At 39.4% G+C, this 26,539-nt stretch overlaps 3 protein-coding genes across 6 annotated transcripts in view; 1 reads left to right on the top strand and 2 right to left on the bottom strand.

Annotated features, from left to right (window-relative positions):
* Positions 1-9,328, bottom strand: part of ATP7B (ATPase copper transporting beta) — a 55,173-nt gene extending 45,845 nt beyond the window's left edge. Inside the window, exon 1 of the mRNA XM_044444166.1 lies at positions 9,121-9,328. The gene's annotated coding sequence lies outside the window, so the exon portion shown is untranslated. The remainder of the gene's footprint in view (positions 1-9,120) is intronic.
* ALG11 (ALG11 alpha-1,2-mannosyltransferase) lies at positions 1,629-18,111 on the top strand. 2 transcript variants are annotated; one of them, XM_044444173.1, is made up of 4 exons: positions 1,629-1,683; positions 3,421-3,654; positions 5,196-6,121; positions 16,948-18,111. In XM_044444173.1, exons 1-4 carry the CDS (start codon positions 1,652-1,654, stop codon positions 17,001-17,003), a joined length of 1,248 nt encoding a protein of 415 aa, XP_044300108.1. In that variant the 5' UTR covers positions 1,629-1,651; the 3' UTR covers positions 17,004-18,111. The 2 variants fall into 2 exon arrangements, with proteins under 2 accessions (XP_044300108.1, XP_044300106.1); XM_044444171.1 differs by lacking the exon at positions 16,948-18,111 and adding an exon at positions 10,939-12,925.
* Positions 11,900-26,539, bottom strand: part of NEK5 (NIMA related kinase 5) — a 40,661-nt gene continuing 26,021 nt past the window's right edge. For all 3 annotated transcript variants that reach the window (XM_044444169.1, XM_044444170.1, XM_044444168.1), the window contains 6 exons: positions 25,300-25,380; positions 18,199-18,322; positions 17,099-17,221; positions 13,691-13,825; positions 12,920-13,025; positions 11,900-12,122 (listed from right to left, as the gene is read on the bottom strand). In XM_044444169.1, coding sequence (XP_044300104.1) covers positions 11,900-12,122; positions 12,920-13,025; positions 13,691-13,825; positions 17,099-17,221; positions 18,199-18,322; positions 25,300-25,380 — 792 coding nt within the window. The remainder of the gene's footprint in view (positions 12,123-12,919; positions 13,026-13,690; positions 13,826-17,098; positions 17,222-18,198; positions 18,323-25,299; positions 25,381-26,539) is intronic.

Below are 26,539 nucleotides of genomic sequence, written 5' to 3'. Positions count from 1 at the left end.
TATTTAGAAAGAAAAAGGCTTATTCAGAAATGCTGGACATTGAAGGACTTTCTTCATCTAAATATGCACAGGATTGCACCCCCAAAATCTATGAGAAATACTTGAAGAGTATTAGTGGAGAAAACTTACACATTAGCTACTTTCACAGCAGCTGACCTACTTAGCAAAACTGAAGCATTAGTGTCAGTTATGAATTTCACAACATAACATAATCCACATCAAAACCACATACAGTCCAAAGGATCACAGACAGTCAAAACTACTAAGTATTTTTGATCAGATATATTACACACAGCTTACATTCTGAAAACATATTGCATGTTTACTTCAGACATTTTTATTTAGCATAGCACCTTATTTTAACCTCAGAAGTGTTCTTTACATTGCAGAATGTTTACCTAAAATTAGTGAGATATTGTCACACAACAGATCCAATAATCTTTAAAAGCAGAGAATCACAGAATAGCAGAGTTGGAGAGGCCAAGAAGGCCATTGTGTCCAACTCCCTGCTATTGCAGGTCACCAATTTACACCAGCCCACCAGTGCTGAATAGTACAAGCAATGTTCCCCACAAGCGTTCGACTTCATAATGCCACTTCCCTATCGAAAAAGAACTGGGAAAATATGTGATTGCAGAGCTCAAAGCAACTGATTACCCATTTATGTTCAGTGGATGATCCTAGAGAATGGTGTTCCCTGACTACTAGCTTCCCTATCCTAAACTCTAGTTAAAATTTTATAACACGAAATTTGACATACTTCTAAAACCATATTAAGTATATATATTCCCATGATTCTTCTCCATATAAAATCTAAACCGTTCGTCTTTTAGAGGGAAAGTCTTCCACATATTATCCTTAAACTCAAGCTTCTAAAAAAAAAAAAAAAGCAATACTATTTTCAGCAGTACTTAGTATATAGAAGGTTAGACACAAAGAGCCCGTGTATACTTTCCACCCCTAGGACAAAAAGCTGTTTACCCGATTCTCGCTCCACGAGGTAGCAGGACACAGATAAAAAAAAAAAAAAAAAAACACTCTGAGGGTAGGCGAAACTAGCCTTTAAATTTTAGCTGCTGATGATGATTGGCTTAAACCGAGATTACTTCGGGCCATTCATTGGCTGATTTTCTTCAGGGCATTCATTGGGTTCTCCAGCAAAATGATAACCACGTCTGATTGGCCAGTCCGACTCTACGATCCGACCCATAGGAAAAAGATTTGTAATTGGAAGGACTATAGAACTATGGAAGGGCAAAAACCTTTCTTAAACACCTTTCTCAAATTTCCGGTAGTTATTGAAAGCGGGCACCAATCCCTAGATTTATTTCGAAAAATGAATGTATTTTAATTCAAATTCATTAAACAATTTTCTTTATGCATGGAGACAGAAGGTTCAATCTACTTCGGCATTGTTAAGGCACAAGCTGGCTATACAGCCAAGCGCTGAGGGTGATTTAGTGTTGCTCAACAGCGAAAGTCTAAGCGCCTGAGAGAGAGAGAGAGAGAGAGAGAGAGAGAGAGAAGCGGCCACGCATCCTGTTTAGATGAAGGCAGAGGGCGTGGGAGTAGCGAGCAGCAAGCAGATATCTACGGCTTCCGGGGCAGTCAAAATGACTTCCGTCACAGGGAAGTGGCGTCTGTTTCCAGCATGGCGGCTTCCCCAGCCGAGCCGCTGCTCAGGTGCGAGTTGTTAACTCGTCGACTTTCCCCTCCTCCAAGCCCGGCGCGGTTCAGCTACCGCTTCCCACGAGAGGAAGGCTGAGCTGAGCAGCGCTCGCTACTCCGAAGGGCTTGTCTCTTTCCTGTTGCTGCTGGGTTCTCTGGTCCAATCTGCTCCGTCCTTCCCGGCTTTTGGCTCCCTGGAGCTCCTTTCCCCCCCTCTGCAATCGTATGTCTCTGCGAGTTATTTAAATCCGTGCAGCTTTGAAGCTTGCCTTTTTCGAAGACCTGTTCCCGGTCTGACAGGTGACTTTTTCCCGCCAAAATGAGAGGCTGTCAAACTTCAGGTTGGGTTTGTCTCTTCGCTGAACCCTCACAATTGATGATAGATCCCGACTAACTGAAATATGCCTTAGAAGAGGCAGTGTTTACCAGCTGGCTCCATTCTTCTTTCCCGTGTCTCCCTCTTTGTAGAGGTGTTTTGTTGATCTTTTGACTCAGTTTAACTAGCTGCAGATATTTGGACAGGAACGGATCAGGGAGCTCCCACCCACTCAGACATACAATTGTAATTTAAGTCTTAAGTGATGCCCAAGTCTGTTACTATCAAGCCATTTGTGGCTGCCTAACTTTGAGCCACTTCTGGTTGTAGGTGATGTTTCAGATTGTCACACAGTATAATTCTGTGTTCTAGAATGAACACAGGAAAATGCCTTACACCCAGTGTTTATGGTGATTGGAGCCAACTAGTGTTTCTGATAGTATTTTTCCAGCCCTGCCTGAAATACTAGAGTTTGAAACTAAGATCTTCTACATGCAAAGCATAGGGTCCACCACTACAGCCCTTCCCAAGTACATCTGAAAGATGCGTACTTACTGACAGAAAGCCTCTACAGCTGTATATGGTAGTTGATGGTGTTTGCTATACAGTACAATAAGTAGCAATGGTTGAATTGGAATTGGGGATCTACGTATGTGGGCCTGGGTAACTAGCAAAAATTCACTGTCCCTTTTTATACTGTTGTTCTTCCACCTTAGGATCTGTTTGTATCATTTCTGATCCATACTAAAATTTAGTTACAGGAAAGTTTTTTTACAACTTCTGACTACGCTAAAGTTCAGTGTGAGCTCTGAAAAAAATCCCTGCTCTTCAGAGTTCCAAACAAAGGAGTTTATCCCTGTAGTTGTACCAAGTTTTGGGGAGACTAGAAAGCACTACAAAGTTTCACTGCTTCCAAGGATGTCTAACTCTTCACAGAGTCAAATAGGAGCTCCCACCAATGCTTCACTTTGTTTTGGACCAAGTGCTTACCCATTTTTTTAAACAATGTAGATGCCACTGGCAGCTTAGGGAGTACATCTCTTGACCTGATTGAACCAGCTGTTATAAGGCCTCTAGCTTGTTTTTGTTTTCATTATACTTTATATACACACGTTTGCTACTGACAGTTATGATTAACCATCTCTGGGTGACTAAATGAAATCAAGCATGTATTTGGATCTTCTGAAAGCAGTTTAGCCCCTTAAGATGGGAGGCATGAGAGTAGTGGGCTTAATCCTTTTGGGTTATTTTCTTAGAGGAAGCCAGCCTCTGTTTATTAGATAATAGCCATGTGTCCTGCATCTCAGTACTGCTGTCCAAGTTTGCTGTTAACAGGTATCTGAAGTATTACTTTGTCTTAGCATGCAAACACTTCAAGCATTGGTTCTTTTTGCTGTCTTTCCAAATTAGTGCTATACCTCTCTTTCTTCTTTCAGATTACTGTATTCACTGGTTATCCCTGCACTGATACTAAGTGGAGTTTTATGTCTTTGTTTGTTGCTGCTGCTGCATGGTTTACGGCTGTGGCTTCAGCGAAGAAAAAATCAACTAATTCCACCAAAGCAAGATGGGAAAAGACCATATGTGGTTGCATTTTTTCATCCATATTGCAATGCAGGTGGTGGTGGTGAACGAGTGTTATGGTGTGCTCTAAGAGCACTGCAGAAAAAGTAAGTACACATTTCATTTTTGTATAGCATTGTTTGCATTACTAGTTCTAGAAGCTCTTAATTAAAATCACAAACTGGTTTGGTAAAATAGTGCACTCCAACTAAAACAATTGTTTCCCTTGGCTATTATATCTGTTTTATTTAGTACCTACTGTCTTTAAGATTAGTAGTAAAAACTAGTTGCTGACACATCAGTTATAAGCCTACTTATGTTTTCATGTGCATTTTTAAATTCTTGATGTTGTCTCCCTTAATATAAATTGATTTGCAGATTCTGTTAATCTGTTTTATGAATATAGTGTAGAAAAGTGTTGCTGTGTTGCTGTATTTTAATTTTATATTTATATTTTAATTTATATTATTATTTTAATTTATTGATGTGAGCCGCCCCGAGGCTTCGGCGAATGGGGCGGCATAAAAATGTTTTAATAAATAATAATAAATAAAAGGTCTGTTTCCTGTGGTGACCTGAATTCAGCGAGATTCAGTTCCAGGAATATATTTAGAACTGAATCCTAAAGTTCATTTACTAAGCAGAAAACCCCATTGAACTCAGTAGAACTTGTAAACAAACATGCACAGGATTGTATCTTTAAGGCATAAATGTTACTTAGAAAAGTTAACCATGTAAAGCTAAAAGATTGATGCTTTTTTTAAACAGAGGGTTGGAGATTGGAAGCATCTGCCAATCCAAAGCCTTGCTATCATGAATCAGGTAGAGCAAGTGCAATAAAAAAAAAAACATTTTTGCCTCGGTTCTACCTTAAAAGCATTTTTGGCAAGACAGCATCCCAATTCATCTAGCATGTTTACCCATCTGTAGGCAGGGATGGTTGATCTGCAGTTACATGTTTCTTCCCCTCCCATTACCTTTTCTTCCTTTCCCAGTTCTCTGCAACAGTGACTACAAAAGAGAAGTTGCAACAATGCTTTCTGCAGCAGCTGTAAAGGAAATAATCCTCCCTCACACTCTGGCTTTTTCTTCCCATAGCCTGGGCATAATTGTGTATATGGCCCTTGAAGGGGTGGAGGATGTTTGCCCTCTCATGATCCCTGGCTGCTTTGGTACAAATCTTATTCTGTCAAGGTAGCCAGAAGTGATTTAGGCTTTTAATATTTTTCTGATGCCTCAAAAGAATTGGGACTGGATTTAGCAACTTTTATGAATTACATTCAGTAAGCAAAGCTATAAAATGCCATGGTAATTTGATATGCTCAAGTTTTGCCAGTAACTCAAAGTTTTTAAATTGAAGTCCTTGATTAGGACGACAGTCCTCAATTGCAAAAATTTTGATAGTTAATATGCATAAATAAAGGTATAATTGTTGAGGGTGCTAGCTTATCTAACTTTTTTGCATAGATACATTTAATATTTTTGCTATGACTGTTTTGTGGCGATTCCTCCAAGTTGATAATGGGGATAGAAAGCTTAACCTGCCAGATTTCATGGAGTCATTCAAATTTACCAAAAAGCTAGAGAACAATGAATAAAATGCTTTGATAGACAAGGCCTGAAGAATAACACTTATTTCTTTTTCCAGATACAAAGATGTCTCCTACATTGTTTATACTGGTGATACTGATGCTACAGCTGAGAATATCCTTGAAGGTGCCTACCGACGATTCAACATCAGATTAAATCAACCTGTGAAGTTCGTGTTTTTGAGGCGGCGCTATCTAGTGGAAGCTTCCCTTTATCCACATTTCACTCTGCTAGGTCAGAGCTTGGGATCTGTGTTTCTTGGCTGGGAAGCTCTTATGAAGTGTGTTCCTGATATCTATATTGACTCCATGGGTTATGCCTTCACTCTTCCTCTCTTCAAATATTTAGGAGGTTGTCAGATAGGCAGTTATGTTCACTATCCTACAATCAGCACTGATATGCTCTCTGTAGTCAGGAATCAGAATGCTCGATTTAATAATGCAGCCATCATCACAAAAATTCCCCTGTTAAGCAAATTGAAACTAGCATATTACTACCTTTTTGCTTCTATATATGGCTTAGTTGGTTCCTGTAGTGATGTTGTCATGGTTAATTCTTCCTGGACACTCAATCACATCCTTTCCCTTTGGCGGTGTAGTGACCGCACAAACATTGTGTATCCACCTTGTGATGTTCAGGCCTTTCTGGATATTCCACTATGTCAAAAGAGTACAGTAGAACAAACAATTGTTTCTGTAAGCCAGTTTAGGCCAGAGAAAGACCATGCTTTGCAGATCAGAGCCTTTGCTAAACTGTTGGAAAGGACTGTGGGGCAGCAGCTTCTGCCAAAGCTCATCCTGATAGGGGGCTGTCGTAACCAAGATGATGAACAGCGTGTAAATGCACTTAAAAGGCTCTGTCAAGAGTTGGGCATTGAAAACAGGGTAGAATTCAAAGTTAACATTCCATTTGAAGAGCTAAAGAAGCATCTGGCAGATGCAGCCATTGGACTTCACACCATGTGGAATGAACACTTCGGAATTGGTGAGTTTTTTTGGCATATAATCTTGCTGAGATATATGACCTGTAAAGTTATTTCTGGTTTCTGGAGTTGAAAGTAATTGCCAGTTTTGGAGATCTCAACTTTCAGATCAAGAACCAGTATTCTTTATTCCATCAAACTGATAAGGTGATTAGTTACTTCCATATGGCACATATTTGCTTGCAATCACCTAATAGAGCCTTCCTCAACCTGGTGAATTCCAGTTTTTGCAAACTGCAGCCCTCAGGATCCCTGACTGTTGGCCATGCAGGTAGCAGCTGATGGGAGTAAAAGTTTAAAACCCAAGTACCAGGTTAGGAAGGCTAACCTAGGGGCTGATGGTCATACTCTAAAAAAAATTCCCTGCATCCAATGCCTGACCAGTGAGTTGCAAGGTAATTTCAATAGAAAGAGATTCTACAAGGTCCCTTAGCTGCTTGCTCCACTGCTGAATTTCCACATTTGTTTAGATTATCTATTAAAATACTCTGATACCCAAACTGGAATTACAACAGGAAGTAGCTGCATGCTTTCAGATGGCCTGCCTTTAGCTACAAATAGAACCACTTATCTAGCTGCTTTTCTTAAAGCAGGGTCGGAAACCTTTTTCAATTAAAGAACTAATTGACTTTTAGAAAAGCTCCTGAGGTCCACCTGCCAATGGAAGGCAGGGTCAAGGGCAAAAAAGGTAGGTCCAAAAAAACAAGCTTTAATAAACTAATATGTGCTGGTATTGCCTGAAATCACATTTCAGACTTTTAGAAGTGGAAGAAAAAATTTGCACAAAATACAGGAAACTGTTAAATGCTCAGTTATTAGAAACCTTCTGTTTCTTGATTAATTTCAGTTTTGAACTAGTTTTCTTAGTGGATTTGTCCTATGATTTTCTTATTGTGGACATTCCAAGTACTGTGTCATCATGTAGATGGCTGGAAAAGGGCCTATAACCATTTTAACAAAAGCACTTTCCTCAGTGTCTCATGGCTCATTTCCTAGTGCATTCTAGTCGTCTTTTGAATGTTTTCTCCAACCCCTTTCCATTTGAACAGTCTACAAATCACAGTCAAAGAATACTAACCCAGAATTTTAAACAAGGGTTCTTACTAGTGCTGATGAATACTTCTAGTCTGTTGAATGAGTTGTCAGTTACCTTCTCTGTATCCACTATAACCCTGAAATCTTTGCAAAGTGCTGTTCACGGCAGAGGTATTTGTATTCTTTGTGTGAATACTTCAGAATTTATACTAACAATTACTCACTTCAGGCAATAGACTAATGGTTTTAAACTATTTGCAACATTATCCCTCTAGTCTCTATTTGTTCTGTACTTCCTACTTCATAATAAATGAAGATATTGATGGTATTCAGAGTTTACTACTGCCAGCAGGAGCATTTCCTGAGTAGGGTTTTGTTTAAGATGCTCTGGCCAGTGGAAAGGGAGAAGAGACCATTTTTGCCATTTCTCTTCCCCTGCAGCCCCACAATTCCACTTCCCCACATTGTTCCAGAGGGTTCTTGTCACCTTTCAAAGTAAATTTTCAGGGATGTAGTGGGCTCCTGTGGAATGAGAAAATCAGCAGAAGGCATTTCCATAGTCTCTTCCATCTGCAGAAATGTTCTGCTTGGATTTAAAGCCTTCTGCAGACAGAAGGAGCACTTCTATCTGAAGAAGGCAGTTTCCAGATCCAAGTCATTGAGTAGTGTGAGATCCTGTACTGACCTCTCTGGAACACTGCTAAATGCCTCCTCCCATTCATTTGCTAATTCAGTTGGTTATTACCCTTTCAACAAATTAGTTAGTAGCTTTTTAGTTCATTTTTCTTAAACTTCTCTATGAAAGCTCCATGTGGAATTAGTCCAGAATGTTGAAATGGAGATCCTTCATCAACTGCCTTGTCTTATTACTAAACCTGTTATTTGGAAATATAGGAAGCTGCCTTATACAGAGTTAGGTCATTGGTCCATCTAGCTCAATGTTATAGATACTGACAAGCTGTTGCTTTCTGGAGTTCAGGCAGGGTTCTTTCCTAGCCTTAGCTGGGACCTGAACCTTCATGTAAAGCAAGCACTCTACCACTAAGCTACAGCCCTCCTGTTTCTTTGTTCAAGTATGAGATAGTCTAGATGCTTGCATATTAGTAATCCAGAACTATTAGAAAAGTTGCAAAATCTTTTACTGGTCTGTAATACTTTTTTCATTTCTCAAAAGAATCTGGACTGAGTGTTAGAAGTGTACCTAGGGAAAAGGGAACCTTGTTCTATCTTCCTGCAAACAGGCATAAAAAGGCAAGAGACTTCCCACAGTAGGTAATAATTCATACAAGCCAGAGAGTTTGAGAGATCTGATCCCTTTCTGAAGAAGGAACTGAGGGGTACAAAATGTGGTGACAATTTTAACTGCATTATGAAATAGTTTGCAAACAGTTCCTATTCACACCTTGATATTTTGTTCTATGCTGTGCCAATCTCAAAGTACATGTGCCTCTGGCATTTCTCCTAAATAACCAATATTCTTCCTAGGAATTTTATGTGTAAAAGGAAAGCCCTGTTATCTAGAATTGTGTGCAAATTGTGATTGATGGCAACTTTTGCATGTTTTTGTGGAACAGCATTAAAATAAGAGGTTCCATCATAGCAATATAGACACTCAGTTCTTGAAAGCCTCTTCTGCTTAGGGACCAGTTAGCTGCAGCATTCAGTTTTTAAATTAATGAGCCTTATTGTCAAGAAAAACATTTAGGAGCAGATTTTAGGGCTTCATTTTCTTTTAACCTAATACCTCTGTTATGCTCATTAAAATATGCTGCTTTGCTTTTGCAAACTGTGTTCCAGTGCAACAGCCTCTGGCACATCAGAACATAATACAACAAATTCCATTTCCTCTATGTCAAATTAAGTATAAAAAGTAGAGGTAATAAGTCCCAGCATGAAACATTAAACACTCCCCTTGTGATAGAAAACCAAATTCTAGCTTTTACTTAACCAAGAAGCGCATGCCTACCTTTATAGCTGGAGAGAAGAATCCCAAAGTCATTTTCAACTCTTGACTTCTATCTTCATTGCAATTTTCAACACCAAGCTCAAATTTTCTATACTTTAGGCAACTATTTCTGAAGTACCAAATGTTCACCCATTATAATGTAACATATTTACTCAAATAAGTCATGCAACTGATTAACTATGCAAACTTTTGCTTAACTTTTGCTTAATCTAACTGTTAAACACTGAAGCCAGATGGTAAGCATTTTTAAATTGGATAGAAGATAATTAGGGAGCAATTTGATCCAAATATTTTATGAACATGGAGAATTACAAGTAGCCTGTGTAGGATGGAAGAATGTAGGTGAATGTTGCCTGCATGCTCCTTTCTACCTTACAAAATGTTGTGCATTAAGAGAAGGAGGCTGAAGCAAGTACTGGAATACTTTATATTATGGTGGTGGCATGTCTCCTCTTTCCTGCCTAAAACTTGTTTCCAGAGTTACTTTGGTGACCTAAGGTGCAGAAGATGAAGTTCTTTCTAGGCTGGTGGGGATCATCAAAATTGACAAGCCAGCTATGAGTTTAGAGCACTTTTCCAACCTCTTATCTAGTCTCTAGGAATGTGATCTAAGACTGTCTAGCAGCAATAGGATAGTGGTGCACAAGAGTAGCATGTAAGGGACAATCATTTTCAGAAATCTGAAATTAAATATACTAATGTGATATAGAAGAACTAAGAATTGCAATAAATTTAAGGAGTCCGCTGAGAAGAAACCAGGCCCAAAGGCCTTTGAGGTAGTTTACCTTTTTGATTGGAGGAAGAATGATTGATTGAATTACTGCCAGTGCAGAAATGTGCCAGAATTGACAGCTTTTTCAGTGTTATGGGTTCCTGAGTATTCCTCATTTCCAAATTAGCAAAAATACTGTTTCTCAGTATGCAGAAGATTGGAAAACACGGTCATAAGAATCTGAGTTAATCTAGAATTTGTCTTATTTCTGTCTGCATTCTTTTAAAGTAGTAGGCATATGAAAAACTGTTCTGGTCTTTGATGGTTTTGAGCAGATGTAGCCTTCTGTGCTGCTTTTAAATTTCACTGGGTTGCATCCTCATGTGCCCTTCTGTGAAAAGAAGGGTCTTCTGCAATAGAGATGGTGTAGGGTACTTTTTCTGGCTTGTGGGCAAATGCAGTGAAGGCTGCATGCCACAATGGAAGGAGTCAGAGCTTAGAGAGGGCAGAACCACCCCATAGCCAGGCTTACAGTTCTTGTTCCCATTTGCCTACAGGAAAATGCTTTTGTTTCTCTCACCCCTTGCAAGAGGAAAATGAAGCAGGCAAGGCTGGCAGCTCAAGGAACAATTTTTGGGGCAGCAGCCTGGTCTGAAGCTACTTGCCAACCCTGCCCCCCCCCCCCCACAACATCCTTTTCAAAGGGGATGGAACCTCAGTGGAGGCCTTCACAGACCAGCTGAAGAGACCTGGCAGGCCAAATTTATCTCTTGTACAGGAGCTTCCCCATTCCTGCAGTAGGACCTTCCACTGAAAGAATGGGGAAAATGAAAGTATTTGTCAATTCCTCTTTTACTGTTTTAGCTAGCTTCTTATTCTGGAACAGATTTAAAGGGCTGCTGGGGGCCACCTACTGCACTCCAAAACTCAGTTTCCCCTCCTTTGTATAATCAGGAGCAGCCTTTCCATGACTGCAAATCTGCCCATACAGCTTGGGTTCCCACCCACCATGTTTTCCATCATGCTTTTAAACTTGTAGACATTAGAATCTTTATTCATGAAAAGCTGAGAATTGTAGGTAATAGTTTGTTTTATGTCTCTTTTAGGTGTTGTTGAATGTATGGCAGCTGGCACAATTATCCTTGCTCACAATTCTGGAGGGCCTAAACTGGACATTGTGGTGCCCTATGAAGGAAATATTACTGGTTTTCTAGCAGAAAATGAAGATAGCTATGCAGATGCAATGGCTTATATTTTTTCTTTGTCTCCTATGAGAAGGCTAGAAATCAGGCAAAATGCTCGTCAGTCTGTAAAGAGATTTGCTGATCAGGAATTTGAGGAAACATTCCTATTATCTGCAGAGCAGCTATTTAAATAAAATATTTGCATACAGGTTTCTGGACATGCTTGAATTATGGTACTATACTTTTATGTTTTTCTGATTTACTAATTCAGTTATAAAGAATGTTAAGACATAGATGTGGGGTCCAGGATATTTTGAAAGAGCATGTTTCCACTCCAAATTCATAGCTTGTATAACAAGTACATGCAAACTCAGATTTGAAATAATTAAAGAAATTGGCAATCTTGCCAAAGAATAAACTACATGGCAAAATATCCAGCTGTTCAGCTTGCTCTTCTATAAAGGTAGATGGAGCTTTACTTTTCCAATCATTTTTTGTGGCATTAAGGCTTGAATCTACATCTTTATGACTTGGACTACTGCAGGATAGAAGCATACCACTGCCACACAGAAATCTATCATGTTAATGGGACTTAAAGTCTCACTTCTCCCTAACAGCTAATTTTGTGTATATGTAGGGTTTTTAATTGGAAGAACTTTCCATCATTTGAGCTCATCTCTAAAGTCTAGATACAGGTTTATCACCTGAGTGAGAACTAGATCTGTCACTAAGGTTAAATTTGTTTTTTAGTTAAGAAACCTGTACCTCTGAATTATTAGTGGATAACAGCTCTACTAAGAAGCACCCATTTTCTAAAGTCTTGACTGTCAATATGGATACCATGAGTTATCAGAATTTTTAAAGGAGCTACTATCTAAAGGTGTTAACTGATTGCTCTTTCCTGATTATCGCCAATCATGTTACTATTGTCTTCTGAATTTTCATTGGGTTTTCTAAGTTCACTATTAGATACACTTTCCTTTTTCAGTTGATCTGTGTCTGATTCAGCAGGAGCTTCTAAAATCTCCTCTTCTAGAAAGGTTACCACTTTTTCCAGGGATTCTACCAGCTCATTCCTCAATTCATCTTCAGATTCTTCAAAGTTTCTGTATAGTTAATAGGAAAAAATGGATATTCAGTGTTGGTGTGTTCAATTCCAAAATTGGTTGTGATGTCACTTGTTCTGAACATCTGAGGGCAGCTTCATATTATGTGAAATTGCCTTTTAAGGGTCAAGAGCTCTCATCAGGTTCATAGGTTGGGCTGAATTGTCTGAAAGTACTGTCTGTAATGCTATTAAATAATCCAACAGGAATGATTATGACTTTCCCTTTTCCTATGATGGTAGTGGCAAATTTACCTGATCCACTGCCATAATAGCAAAACTGGAGCAGTACCTTATCAATGTGGAGACTTCTGTTCAAAGAAATTGCATCTCCATGCAGTTCTAGCCTGTCCATTGAACCAAAGATAGGCATTTAGGCTCTAAGATTTCATGGGAGACCACTGCTTGAATGAACTATGTAGGAATAGTACAGAAATTTCACAGGTTACACAACCAACTCTGAGTTTAAATGCTGAGTAGGCTTTTGCAAAGTTTAGTATGGTGTGACACTTATGTAAGTATTTCACTCAGCTTGCTACTCAATCTGTATTGATCATAGCATCACTTAAACATTTGTCAACATGCTGATATTCTTGCATTAACTTAGCACATGCCAAGCAAATTGTACAGCAGCTGTAAGCATCTGGATTTGTCTATTTGATGTACTATGCTATTCAGTTGGTGTGGTTTCTGATATTCCCCATCCTAAGCATTTGTGGTTTTGCTAGAAAATGTAATTATCAAAATGCTGTTGCTGAAAAGAAGCAAACTGAAGCTTGATTAAATGTAATGGCTTACGTGTCATCAGATCTTGGATCAAATCTCTCTTCATCCACTTCAATAACAGAACCTGCTTTTGAATCAGCTTCATCTGTTTTTGGAGTCAACAAGGCTACTTGTACTTCTGAAGAGGAAAATATTTTAGTTGATTATATTTAAGTTTTAGAAAGCAAGGAGCAGTAAACATTTTTAAAACTTACAGCACAAGGTGGGTAATGTGTGGCCATTTGGTTCACTTGGCAATACTCCTCTTCCTGCATGAGGCTGTTTCCAGGTTTACAACAGGAATAGGCTATTCTTGGATTAAGGCACTTGTTTAAACTGGTGCCTCTGTGTGGGTTGGTGAACATGTGGCCATTTGCCGAGGCTTAGGCGAATGGGGCAGCATATAAGTCTGCTAAATGTTAGACTGATAGGGTTAACCCTTGCTCAGACCCTCATTGTAAGCAAGGAATGGAGCTTTGTCAAGTGGCACTTTGATCAGCAGATCTTTAAAATTCTCAAACATTGTTGAGACACATCAAAGGAAACTGGGCCATGGGAAAAATATCAAAAACTATACTACTTTGGGGCAATATTAGAACTGTGCAAAATGTCAAAGTGTCCGCAAGCTTTCAAGTTATCTAGGACTCTACTGGTCTTGAGTGCCTCTTTTAGAAAGTGCTGGTTTTATGATAGTTTCCCCCATTAGGACACTTGGTATATAGAAGTGCACTGGTATCTTGAGTTTTTGCATCACTATAAATCTCAGAAGTGACTATTAAGTAGCAAGTGATGCACGATACTTACTGAGTTCCTCAGCTTGGCACAAAGTATCACCGGAGCATTCTGCTGCTGCTAACATATTCATTAGTGTTCCAGGTGTTTCTTGGCTCCATTTTCTCCTATTTTCAGGGAAGTCTGAAGGTATGATTACCTGACCCGCTGAGAAAGAAGGTACATGAGCTCACTGTACATTGACAAGACAGTCATGTAAAATTGGTCCTTCCAGCAACCCATTTTCTCTTATTCTGTTCATTCCTGCAATTTAGTCTTCACCAAAGCTGCATCCATTTGCTCATTCTTCTTTCACAGAAAATACAACAAGGAATTTAGTATTTGCTGTTTTATAACAAGGCTACAGAAATGGGCATACAAAACACTAAAAGTAACCCTAACGTCCCTTGTAGAACAGTTATATCTTGTTCAAGTGAATCTTATACCACCTCTAAATTCTTATCAAGGAAACCAAGGGTGAGAGTCAGGAAGTTTAGCAAATACAGGTTCCTGGAGTCAGAAAGGATATACAGTGGTACCTTGGCTCATGAACTTAATCCGTTCCAGGACTCTGGTTGTGAGCCAAATCAAATTTCCCCATAAGGGTCAATGTAAATAAAGTAAATCCATTCTGCAACTATTTTTTTACTCACAAAAATTTGAACCAAAGTGACACAACAAAGATCGCGGCCATCTCCCCCCTCCCCCGTGATTGTGTGGGGAGGGGACAGGCATGACTGCGGGTGTGCTGGGGGGAGGCAGGCATGGGCACTCTCGGCCATCTCCCCCCCCCCCCCAAGCACAACCACAGTCGCATCCATGCAAGGAAGGCAGGCAGCTTGCGATCACCCGATGCAGAGTTCGCAACCTGTGGCAAAATTTTTATGAAATTTCTGTTTGCGACCCGATTTGGTAGTGAACTGAGGTGTTCGTGAGCCGAGGTACCACTGTACAAAGGTGGAGGATAGGTAGTGCTATTGGCTTTGGAAGAATGAAGTTTCTCTATTGGTGGATGAAAGCATCCAAAGTGGTTACCTCCTCGTACTCACTGTGAGACTGGGCTATGTAAACCACATGAAAGGGTGTGTTAGGAGAAGATGCCTTCCAGTTTTGGCCTGCTCTTTGGTCAGGGAAATACAAAGAGCTTCTCATGTTCTAGCAAGGCCTTTGTTTACAAGCTAAGCAGTTTGACCCATCATTTCCATCACTTTGCCAGGGAGCTGGCTAATTTTGTACAAGCTTTAGAGCACGATCCTATGCATCTTTAAAAAGAAAAAAGTCCTAAAACGCCACATTCCCCAGTCAGCAATGCAAGGGAAGTTGTAAAATCTGTTCCACTGATGTTGTCGGGTGCCTTTCATTCCACTGCCCCCTCACTGATGGCATCTGATCTTGTGCAAATATATTTGTATGCATTTGTGCAAATTCACAATCATGAAAACGTGTATTTTCATCACAAATGTGCAAATTCCTCAAAAATATGTTCAAGCTTCAGCTTATGGGGGAAGTGCAGCTTTTTGGTCAGTATTTTTCACTTTTTGTATTTCTATGGCTAAATTTGCATAAAAGTATGGGGGGATCAGTCTGTGTTAATTGTGAAAAGCTGGTCCATTACAGAATGCACAGATCAGATTCTTAGAAATTTGAACCCACTGAGTCCTCCACAGGTTTCTCTTGACATCCTACTAAACATGCATAGGACTGTGTCCTTGGCAGATACAATGCTTAAAGCCTAAATGGGCTGTCAGACCTCCAGCAATCTTCTTGGGGCACCTAGAAGCAGATGTAAGGGAGGAAGTCAAATCTGTAGAACAATCCCTTACTGTGATCAGGACCCACTTATTGCAGGCAGCTATTACTGAGGCACTCAAAAGGAAGTTGGTGAATCCACATAGGATAGGACTGTCAGATGAATATTTGGCACTGCCCCAAGGGAAAGAAAGTCCTTGTTTTGTTGAGGGTTGTTGACCTGGAGGACTGACTGCAATTTGGATTTGCCTAGAATCAGTCACTTGTGACAGGCTAATGCATTGTTCTGATGGTAGGGGAGCCATGGGTAGTGACATTTATTTTGGTTCTATGCTGCCCCATAACCCGAGGGTTCTCTTGGTGGTCTACCAAATGCTAAATCAGCATGTAAAATATAGTCAATGAAATAGATAAAAGCAATAAAATTAATAAAATACTAAAATATATCCCACATTATAAAATTATACAGAACCATGCACAAGACATAACCAAATAAACTGAACAACTAAGTAAATAGTCAGCAACAAAATACAGTTTAAATTAATCAAATTTAAACAAAAAGAACAAAAAGTTTCTACCTGGCACCTAAAAGAAAACATTTTGTTATATAGGTTTTGAAACAGGAATTGTTCTAATCTTAGAAGCCAATTCCTATTAGGGCACAATATTAGATGTATTTTGGTTTTGATAACTGTTTTAAAGATTGATTACCAGCTTTTGTAATTCATCTGGCCATCAAGCAGGATGAAAGTAAGAATAAAATGGCTCTTTATTGTTTCATGTTTTAATGAATTTTGTTCTATACTTAAGTGACTGAAAATTGACCAGGAAAAGTCTGCACTTCCTCTAGTTTAGTACCTGCCCATAATGCCTCAGCAATGCCCACCTCACATTTTGGAGACCATGGAAATATTTCAGGTCCCAGTAGAGTATCTTTCTGAAATGCTCTATATAATTTACATATAAAACAATACAGACATGTGGATAGTTAGGAGAGACTATACTCGGAGGAGGGGGTTCTCTGTGGTGGTGCCCCGATTATGGAATGCACTCCCCAGAGAGGTCCACCTGGCACGAACGTTATAAGCTTTTTGGCACCAGGTCAAGACCTTTTTATTTTCCTGTAATTTCAATGTTTAAATATTTTAACTTTGTTTTATGCTCAGTCGTGGCTTATTATGGAGTATTTGGGTTTATATGTATTTACTGGGTGTTTGATTGGTAAGCTGTCCAGAGACGCGCAACATAATTGGATGGGATAAAAATACCCAACTAAATAAATAAATAAAAATAGTGGAGTCAGCAATTCACTTTACTCAGCTGTTTGCCAAGGTGGGCAACTTCTGGGGGGGTACTCTGCTCCCTAAACTGCATTCCCACTACTGTTTGATCACCCAAAATTGCAAAACAAACCAGCAGTTGGAGGCATGCCAGTACAGAGGCTTACAAGAGTCATACTAAATTTGTCGCTTTAACATCTCTGTGGGAATCTGCCATCAAATTTTGACAGCAACCTTTTTTGGCATGTTTTTCTTTTTTAGAATTTCAGCAGCATGTTGTGGGCCATACCAGAAGCTGGAGGACCTTATTTATTTAAAACATCCGTATGCTGCTGATTGTGCCACATCACCATTTGTAGCCCATGGGCCCACCCCTGCAATTAAAAAAATAGGAAAATATTCACAAGGTCACCTTCATCCATGGTAGGGCAGGCAGAGGTGATATCTGCATTCTCAAGCATATTCAGGAGAGTCCGTGGGGCTGAAGCTTGCCACTGTTTTCGATTTATGATGGCATCATCTTCATTGTCAACATCTAAGGGGAAAGATGAGATTATATCTATTAATTTTAAAATGGCTATGAATGCAATTCTGATACTGAGTGTGATACAGAAAGGGCTGTTCATGCAACTTTACTTTTTGTCCGGCAAATGACCTTTGGCAGGAAACTTGTGCTAAACTTCTACATGGAACTCATCTGAGCTATGGACTGTCCACTATTACCATGGGCCTAACAAAATTTTTAAAAAATCAGTACAAACTTGATCATATGCATGGTAACAAGGTAACTAGGAATTACCGAATGAACAAGAGAAGGGTTACTCAGTGGAAAGAGGCTAACATCAAGGCACTGAGCATTTACACCAGTCTCACTTCATCACCTTGGAGCCTGAGAGAGACTGCTGCCTGAAGATAAGTGCTGAATGCGGTGTTCACTGGAGATAAACTGTAATATTTAAACTGTGTGTAACTTGAAGGAGGACTTACATTCTTTACCTTCACAGGTGACAGATGGGGGAGGAAATGTGAAAACAGACCTAGGGGAAAGCCTGGAGGAAAGCCACTGCTAGCAAGTTGTGTGGCTGCCAACAAAAACACTTAAATGTAGAGAATGTTATGTTGCCTTTGGGGAATAGAGAAGCATTTGTTCTTGTAGGCAGTGCTTTTTATGTTATGCTGCTTTCTCATGTTTAGTGTTAAGCTATTAGATTATTTCTACAGTTCATTTCAATATTTTGTGTCTTGCTATTTCTATTATGTAATTATCAACCAACACTAAAGCTATTTGTAATTGTTCCTGTTGTATTTTTGCAATGCTGCTAATTTATTTACTACTGTTCCTTTATTATGCTGTAAGCTCCTTTAAACATAATATTCTGGAAAAGCAGTATAAATAAAATAAATGGATGACAATAATAAAAACAACTACAGTTGTCTAAATCAGTTTTTGTAAGTACAGGTTTATAAAGGTTCCTAATAAGAGAAACAGCACAAGGATCTCAAGAGGCATACCTGTTTCCCAACAGCATAATTCTAGTAGTGCTTTATCAATGTAATCATCATAGACATTGGTCAGTTTTTTCCTAAGGTTTCCACCATCTTCAAAAGTCAAGGTTCCATTAAGTTTATAATTGTCCTGATATCAAACAAAAATCCTATTGAGAACTTATTTAATTAGTTCATATTCTTTGAGGAAATGTTAAACCATAAGTCCACTAAAACATTGCAGAGGCAGATGAAAGCTATCCACCACACATCTATTTTCCATCATACCACAGATGTGTATCACTGAAAATTGTACCTGGACTCTCTTTATGAGCTCTTAATCTTCTCTAGATTTTCTTTGAAAGAGAGAAAATCTTTCACAAGGGAGTGTCAGAAATTATTTAATGGCAAAGATTTTGAAAAGTTTTTTTTAATAGAAGTTATAGCTTTACAGCCTGATTCAAGAATCCACATGTTCCAATATGTGTACATCTTCTGAGCATGTGGAGTGCCCCATTTATCCCAAATGAGGGAAACATAAGATCAGTTACTTTTCCTGGCTCCTTCATGGATCACTGCCTTGTGGTGGCGAAGGGGCTTGCATAGCTCAATGAAGCTATGAGCTATGCCGTGCAGGGCCACCCAAGATGGACAGATCATAGCAGAGAGCTTTGACAAAACGTGATCCACTGGAGAAGGAAATGGCAACCCACTCCAGTATCTTTGCCATGAAAATCCCATGGACAGTACCAAAAGGCAAAAAGATATGACGCCGGAAGATGAGCCCCTCAGGTCGGAAGGTGTCCAATATGCTACTGGGGAAGAGCAGAGGGCTAGTACTAGTAGCACCAGAAAGAATGAAGCAACTGGGTCAAAGCCGAAAGGACACTCAGTTGCTGATGTATCTGGTGGTGAAAGGAGAGTCCGATGCTAACAAAGATCTGTGCTCCATAGGAACCTGAAATGTAAGATCCATGAATCAAGGCAAGCTGGATGTGGTCAAACGAGATGACAAGACTGAACATCAACATCACAGTAGACCAAGTCTATGCCCCAACCACTAGTGCTGAAGAGGGTGAAGTTGACCGGTTCTATGAAGGCCTACAACACCTTCTAGAATTAACTCCAAAAAATGATGTTCTTATCATCATGGGGGATTGGGATGCTAAAGTAGGAAGCCAAACGATAACTGGAATAACAGGCAAGTTTGGCCTTGGAGTACAAAATGAAGCAAGGCACAGGCTGGTAGAATTCTGTCAAGAGAATATGATGGTCATAGCAAACACTCTTTTCCAACAACCCAAGAGACCACTCTACACATGGACATCACCAGACGGTCAACAGAGAAATCAGACTGACTATGTGCTCTGCAGCCAAAGATGGAGAAGCTCTATACAGTCAGTAAAAACTAGACCAGGAGCTGACTGTGGCTCAGATCATGAGCTTCTTGTTGCAAAATTCAGGCTTAAATTGAAGAAAGTAAGGAAAAGCACTAGGCCACTCAGGTATGACCTAAATCATATCTCTGATGAATATACAGTAGAGGTTACAAATAGATTTAAGGAATTAGATCTAGAGTTCTATGAAAAATTTAAAGGTATACTTGAAGAGGAAAAACCGGGTGCATCAAAAGGAGGAGAGGAAGGTGCCAAATCAATGGAATTAACAATGTACCACTCTGAAGAAGGAGAAATAGTGACCACTGATTCACAACAAGAAGTACAGGTGCTGGAGCCAAAGAAGAAGAAGAAAGGTAGACGTGTAAAGGTGAAGAATAAGTAGGTAAGTAAATACTTTTTAAACATGGCTTTTAAAAGGGAAGGAAAAATTAAGTTGCTCTCCTTAAATTTTAATGGACTAAATGGACCGTCTAAGAGAAGAAGGATCTTCGCTCAACTTCAAAAACAAAAATTAGATATAATTTGTCTACAAGAAACACATATTAAGAAACAACATGTTAAATTTTTGGAATGTTCAAAGCTTGGAAAATTGTTTGTATCTTCTGCGTCTCAAAAGAAGAGAGGTTTAGCATTACATGTTAAGGAAAAACTGGACCCTAAATATATTCTTGATGATGAGGACGGTAGGATCCTGATGGTTGAAATTACAATGAAACTCAAAAAGGTGCTTTTAGTGGCAATATATGTACCAAATGAGAAAATATTTTCTCAAAAATTACATACTTTACTCTTACAAGTGGGCTACCAGACTGTGTGTGTAATGGGAGATTTCATTGCAATTGTGGACAAGAAAATGGACCATAAGAGTGAGATTAAGGGAAAAAGGGCAGGAGGATACTCCCAAAGTCTTGTTCTAACATGACTGAAGAACTCAGATTGATAGATGCTTGGAGGCATAAAAATCCAACCTCTGCTAAATATTCTTTTTACTCAAACAGACATAGGTCATGGTTCAGAATTGATATGGTTTGGATAACTCCAGACTTAGTACCAGACTTGATAGAAGCTGAAATAGAGGCAAATGTTTAGGCAGATCACAACCCTGTAACTATATCACTGAAAGGAACTGTAAGGACGCACAGATGGAGCTTAGGTAAAGCGTTATTAAAGGATAAAAAATTTACAAAAGAGATAAATAAGGAAATGCAAGTATTCTTTCAAATAAGTAAAGCGGAAGAAACTTATTTACAAAATGTCTGGGATACAGCTAAAGCCTATATCAGGGGATTGATAACAACATACTCAGCAAAAATAAATAAAAAGAAAAAGAATGAGCAAAAATAGTAGAGGAACTGACAAAACGGGAACAAGAACTGCAGGAAGATCCATCCAAAAAAAATCTCAAGGTCTAAATGAATATCTTAAAGCATAAATGGAATCTCTTGGACATAAATTAACTTATTAAACAAATGAAATTGGCCAACAGAATTTCTTTGAAAATGCTAATAAACCGGGGAGATGGTTAGCCTATAAAGTAAAGAAAGAGAGAGAAGAGACTGATTTTGAAACTGAAGGATGGAGAAGGATGACTACAAGTTCAAAGTATATAAATTAAGAAAATAGAGGAAGATTTCTTTACAAAGTTATACCAGAAGGATGAGATTTCAGCTGAGAAAGTAAAAGAATACATCCGCAATGGAGACTTACCAAAACTACCGGAGAAATATCAAAAATTATTGAACCAAGAAGTAACAACTATGGAAGTAATAGGGGCAATTATGCAGCAAAGTCACTATATTAGAAAATCATTAATGTCGGTGTGGGAAAAATTAAAGCTAAAATTGTATAATAAACTACCAAGATGGCTTTCAGCTATGGAAGCTTTTGTGTATCCAAATGCATTGAATTTTGAAGGGATTATAAGATATGATGATATGTTGGATAAGGATGGAGGCCTGAAATTGAATCAAGAAATACAAGAACAGAGATCTAATATCTCTTGGTGGCATAAGGTGCAGATACAATCGAGATATGCTAAAGATTGTAAAGCGTGGGGTTTTTATAAGGAATTAACCGCGTTTGATCAAGTGATGCTCAAATCAGATGAGAAAATGATTAAAAGATTATATGATTTTTTACTTGACAGGGAAATGGAAGATGAACAGGTAAAGGAAACTATGATAACATGGGAACAAAATTTTGGTTATAATATTGAATTAGAAAAGTGACAAAAGCTGTGGGAGAGAAATATTAAGGTAACATTAGCAACTTCGTATAAAGAAAACTTATATAAAATGATTTATAGATGGTATCTGTCACCAAATTGATTAGCTACGATTTTCCAAATATGTCAGATAAGTGTTGGAAATGTAAACATAAATTGGGTACTTTTTATCATATGTGGTAGACTTGTGACAATGCGAAAAAGTATTGGATTAAAACACATAAATGGCTTGAGGAAATGTTACAAAAACCCCTAGCTTTTAAACCTGAAGTTTTTTTTATTAGGCATCATACTGGAAGACATTAGCAAACAAGAAATGTATTTGATGTTGCACGTAATCACCACGGCGAGGATTGTATTTGCTCAACACTGGAAAAGTGAGGAATTACCCACCAATGAACTGATTTTGAAAAAGATTCTGGACTGTGCAGAAATGGATAGATTGACTTTATCACTGAAGGAGAAAGAAGATACTGACTTCTATCAAACTTGGGACTCTTTTTATTATTAGCTAGAGAAATGGGACCTGGTTTAGATTTAAATACGTTTTTAAGCTATCATAAATGGATTTAAATATGACTACAGAATGTTAAAAAATATGAGTGGGGGGCTGACCCAGTATGTCTGATATATTTGATTATTGATGTTTTTAATGTTAGTTTAAAATTTTAATAAAAACTTATTACAAAAAAAAAGGAATTAGATCTGATAGACAGAGTGCCTGAAGAACTATGGATGGAGGTTCGCAACATTGTACAAGAGGTAGCAACTAAAACCATCCCAAAGAAAAAGAAATGCAAGAAAGCAAAATGGCTGACTGAGGAAGCTTTACAAATAGCTGAGGAAAGAAGGGAAGCGAAAGGCAAGGGAGAAAGAGTTCTGCATTCAATACACCCAATGAACAGTGCAAAGAAACAAGAAAAGAATAGAACAGGGAGGTCCAGAGATCTCCTCAAGAAAACTGGAGATATGAAGGGAACGTTTCATGCAAGGATGGGCATGATAAAGGACCAAAATGGCAGGGACCTAACAGAGGCAGAAGAAATTAAGAAGAGGTGGCAAGATTACACAGCAGTCCTATACAAGAAAGAGCCTAACAACGCTGATAACCACTGATGGGGTGGTCCCTGACCTCGAGCCAGACATCCTGGAATGTGAAGTCAAATGGGCCGTAGCAAGTCTGAGCAACAACAAAGCTAGTGGAGGTGACTGTATTCCAGCTGAGCTATTCAAAACCTTAAAAGACGATGCAGTAAAAGTGCTACACTCAATACGCCAGCAAATTTGGAAAACTCAACAGTGGCTGCAGGACTGGAAAAGTTCAGTTTACATTCCGATCCCAAAGAAGGGCAATGCCAAAGAATGTTCAAACTACCACACCATTGCACTCACTTCACATGCTAGCAAAGTTATGCTCAAAATCCTACAAGCTAGGCTCCAGCAGTATGTGGGCCGAGAACTACCAGAAGTACAGGCAGGATTTTGAAGAGGGAGAGGAACTGGAGATCAAATTGCCAATATACGCTGGATCATGGAGAAAGCTAGGGAGTTCCAGAAAAACATCTACTTCTGCTTCATTGACTATGCTAAAGCCTTTGATTGTGTGGATCACAACAAATTGTGGCAAGTTCTTAAAGAGATGGGAGTACAGACCATCTTATTTGTCTCTTGAGAAACCTATATGTGGGTAAAGGAACATAGAAACAGAGCGAGTCAGAAGGGGCCTTCTGGGCCATCTAGTCTGACCTCTGGCACCAGCTGGCTCCACTCACGACATGCCCACCAAGTGGACGTCCAGCCTATCCTTGAACACCAGTGAAAAGTAACAGTGAGAACTGGACATGGTACCACTGATTGGTTCAAAATTGAGAAAGGAGTTCGGCAAGGCTGTATACTGTCACTCTGCCTATTTAACTTATATGCAAAGCACATCATGAGAAAGGCGGGGCTAGATGAAGCACCAGTTGGAATTAAGATTGCTGGGAGAAATATCAACAGCCTCAGATATGCAGATGATACCACTCTAATGGCAGAAAGTGAAGAGGAACTAAACAGCCTCTTGATGTGGGTGAAGGAAGAGTGCAAAAGCTGGCTTGAAACTCAACATTACGAGAACTAAGATCATGGCATCCTGGCAAATAGATGGGGAAAAAATGGAGGTAGTGACAGATTTTATTTTCCTGGGCTCCAAGATCACCACAGACGGGGACTGCAGCCAAGAAATTAAAAGATGCTTGCTCCTGGGGAGGAAAGCTATGGCAAAACTAGACAGCATGCTAAAAAGCAGAGACATCGCCCTGCCAACAAATGTGCGTATAGTCTAGGCCAGGGGAGGGGAGGGCAATTCATGGCCCTCCAAATATTTTGGACTAAAATTCCCATCAGCCCTTGTGAGCATAGCTTACACTGAGGGAACATGGGAGTTGTAGGCCAAAATACTTGGCAGGCCACAAGTTGTCCACTCCTGGTCTAGGCTATGGTTTTCCCAGTTGCAATGTATGGCTGTGAAAGCTGGACCATAAGGAAGGCTGAACGCCGAAGGATTGAGGCCTCTGAATTGTGGTGCTGGAGGAGACTCCTGCGAGTCCCCTGGACCACAATTCGATCAAACCGGTCAGTCCTAGAGGAGATCAACCCTGATTGCTCTTTAGAAGGTCAGATAGTGAAGATGAAACTCAAATACTCTGGCCACCTAATAAGAAGGAAAGACTCCTTGGAGAAGAGCCTAATGATGGGAACAACAGATGGCAAAAGAAGAAGGGGATGGCAGAGAATGAGGTTGCTAGATGGAGTCACTGAAGCAGTTGGTGTAAGCTTGAGTGGACTCCAGGGAATGGTGGAGAACAGGAGGGTCTGGAGGAATGTTGTCTATGGGGTCGCGATGGACACGAATTTGCGACTAACAACAACAACACTTTTCCTGAAACAAATTATTGAAAAGGTTACTTTGCAGGCAAGAGAACACTATGCACAGCTTGGTGCTTGTGCAATTCTGATGCATCTCTAGATCATGTAACATGTAATAGCACAAAAGTTATACCACTTTCTCTTCTTGGCAGTTACTTAAACCTAGCATGCCAACCTTTAGATCAATGTGAAAGTTCACTCCTCCCTAAAAAAAAGAAGTTTCAGCATTTTAATAAACTGGAAAAATATAGAGCAACGGTCAGAGATGCACTTAGAAAACGTCAAGCCATCTATCACCTGTACCACAGGCAGATGGATGCAGCGATGCCCTCCTGCCCTGTGGAAGACAGATATTCATGACTACCCTCCCATATTTTCTTTCTTGTTCGTCAGGATGGGGACCAGTACAAATGGGGAGTAAGACACTTATAGGCAAGAGAAGAAAGAGCAGCTTATGTCCACCACTTGGCTGAAATTTCTGTGACATCTCTAACCAGTACTGTCTTAGTGGGCTGAAACCCCATTTTCAGAGTTATCAAGATAAAAAGACCAGCTGAAATAAGAACAGAAAAACATGGTAAAGAAAGTATCTTCAACCTTTGCTTTGTGTTTTCCTTCTGAGATGTTACTCTCCTTCAAGTTATGAAGCTCAGTTTGTTCCAATTTTTGCTCAATATCCTGGAAGGAAAAAAGAATTACCACAGCATCCACAGATATCGCAGTCTATAGTCTACTCATGCAGTCTATTCAGACTGTTGTAAAAGAAAAGACAATTGAGACAATAAAAAGTTCTGTTCAAACCTTGTTATTGAATAGTGGGATGAGGACTTAAAGGATTATTTTTAGTATTTCAGATAAATCTTGTGCTTGTGCAAATGTGAGGTAAATGGGCAAAGAGCACTTGTTTTAGGAAACTGAATCAAAACCCCTTACCTATTAACATAAAATATAATAAGATTGCTGCTTTGTTATTTCCAACTCATGTTAAAATATGGGGTGTAGCCAATGTTATTCCTCTTTACAGTAGTCCAGATAAGGCAACCTTTTGGGCCTATGGATGAGTATCCTGCCCAAAAGTACATCTTCCCCAAACTCATCTGAACTCAGTTTTCAGTACCAAACAAATCTATTTCACTGAAGGCCAACTCTTTTTCTCCCACCTCTGCCTCTACCAGGCAACTCATTCCCCACTATTGCTTTTTCTCACTCGAGATCGTAAATCTTTCTCTTTTACATACACAAATGTATACACACGTGCACACCCTTAGCCATCCATCCTTCATGACATGCACAAGTACCTCATTTGTCTATCATAGACATACACAGTCAGAGACCAGTCCTTCCCCTCTCCTATGTAGATCAAGACCAGAGGCTTCTAATTACAGTCTTTACTGTGTTAAAGCTGGCCAGCTGGCTTTGTAATACAAAAAGAGCATTGCACAAGTTATTAACCAAATTCACCAGCAAATATCAGCTATTGAGGAAAGTCAGGCTCATGCTAAAAAGTTGATTCCACACTGAATCCTGGTCTTTTCTTCACAACCAAAAGGAGTTAGTTCCAACTTCAGGGTGGTCCCCGCTGCTCATGGACCCAATAGTGGGAATATCAGATGCTACTCAATTGGTCTTTTCTTTTGATATGCTGGACAATAGGACTGATCAAAAGATCTGTCCCCACCACCCCCGTGGCTCTGCCTGTTAACAATGTGTCTTCCTGAACCAAAGGTGGTCTGAGTTTCACCAGCCACTTGGCTTATCTAGGAGTATGGTAGCCTTAGCATCTCAGCTAAGAATTTCAACCCCAATTCTTCTTCCTACTCTGATTCGGATTCTGAGG

This window comes from Varanus komodoensis, unplaced genomic scaffold, assembly GCF_004798865.1.
Source record: "Varanus komodoensis strain SLA01 unplaced genomic scaffold, ASM479886v1 scaffold44_3, whole genome shotgun sequence".
In the NCBI taxonomy this organism is placed as follows: Eukaryota; Metazoa; Chordata; class Lepidosauria; order Squamata; family Varanidae; genus Varanus; species Varanus komodoensis.
This window is presented reverse-complemented; position numbering and strand designations above follow the sequence as displayed.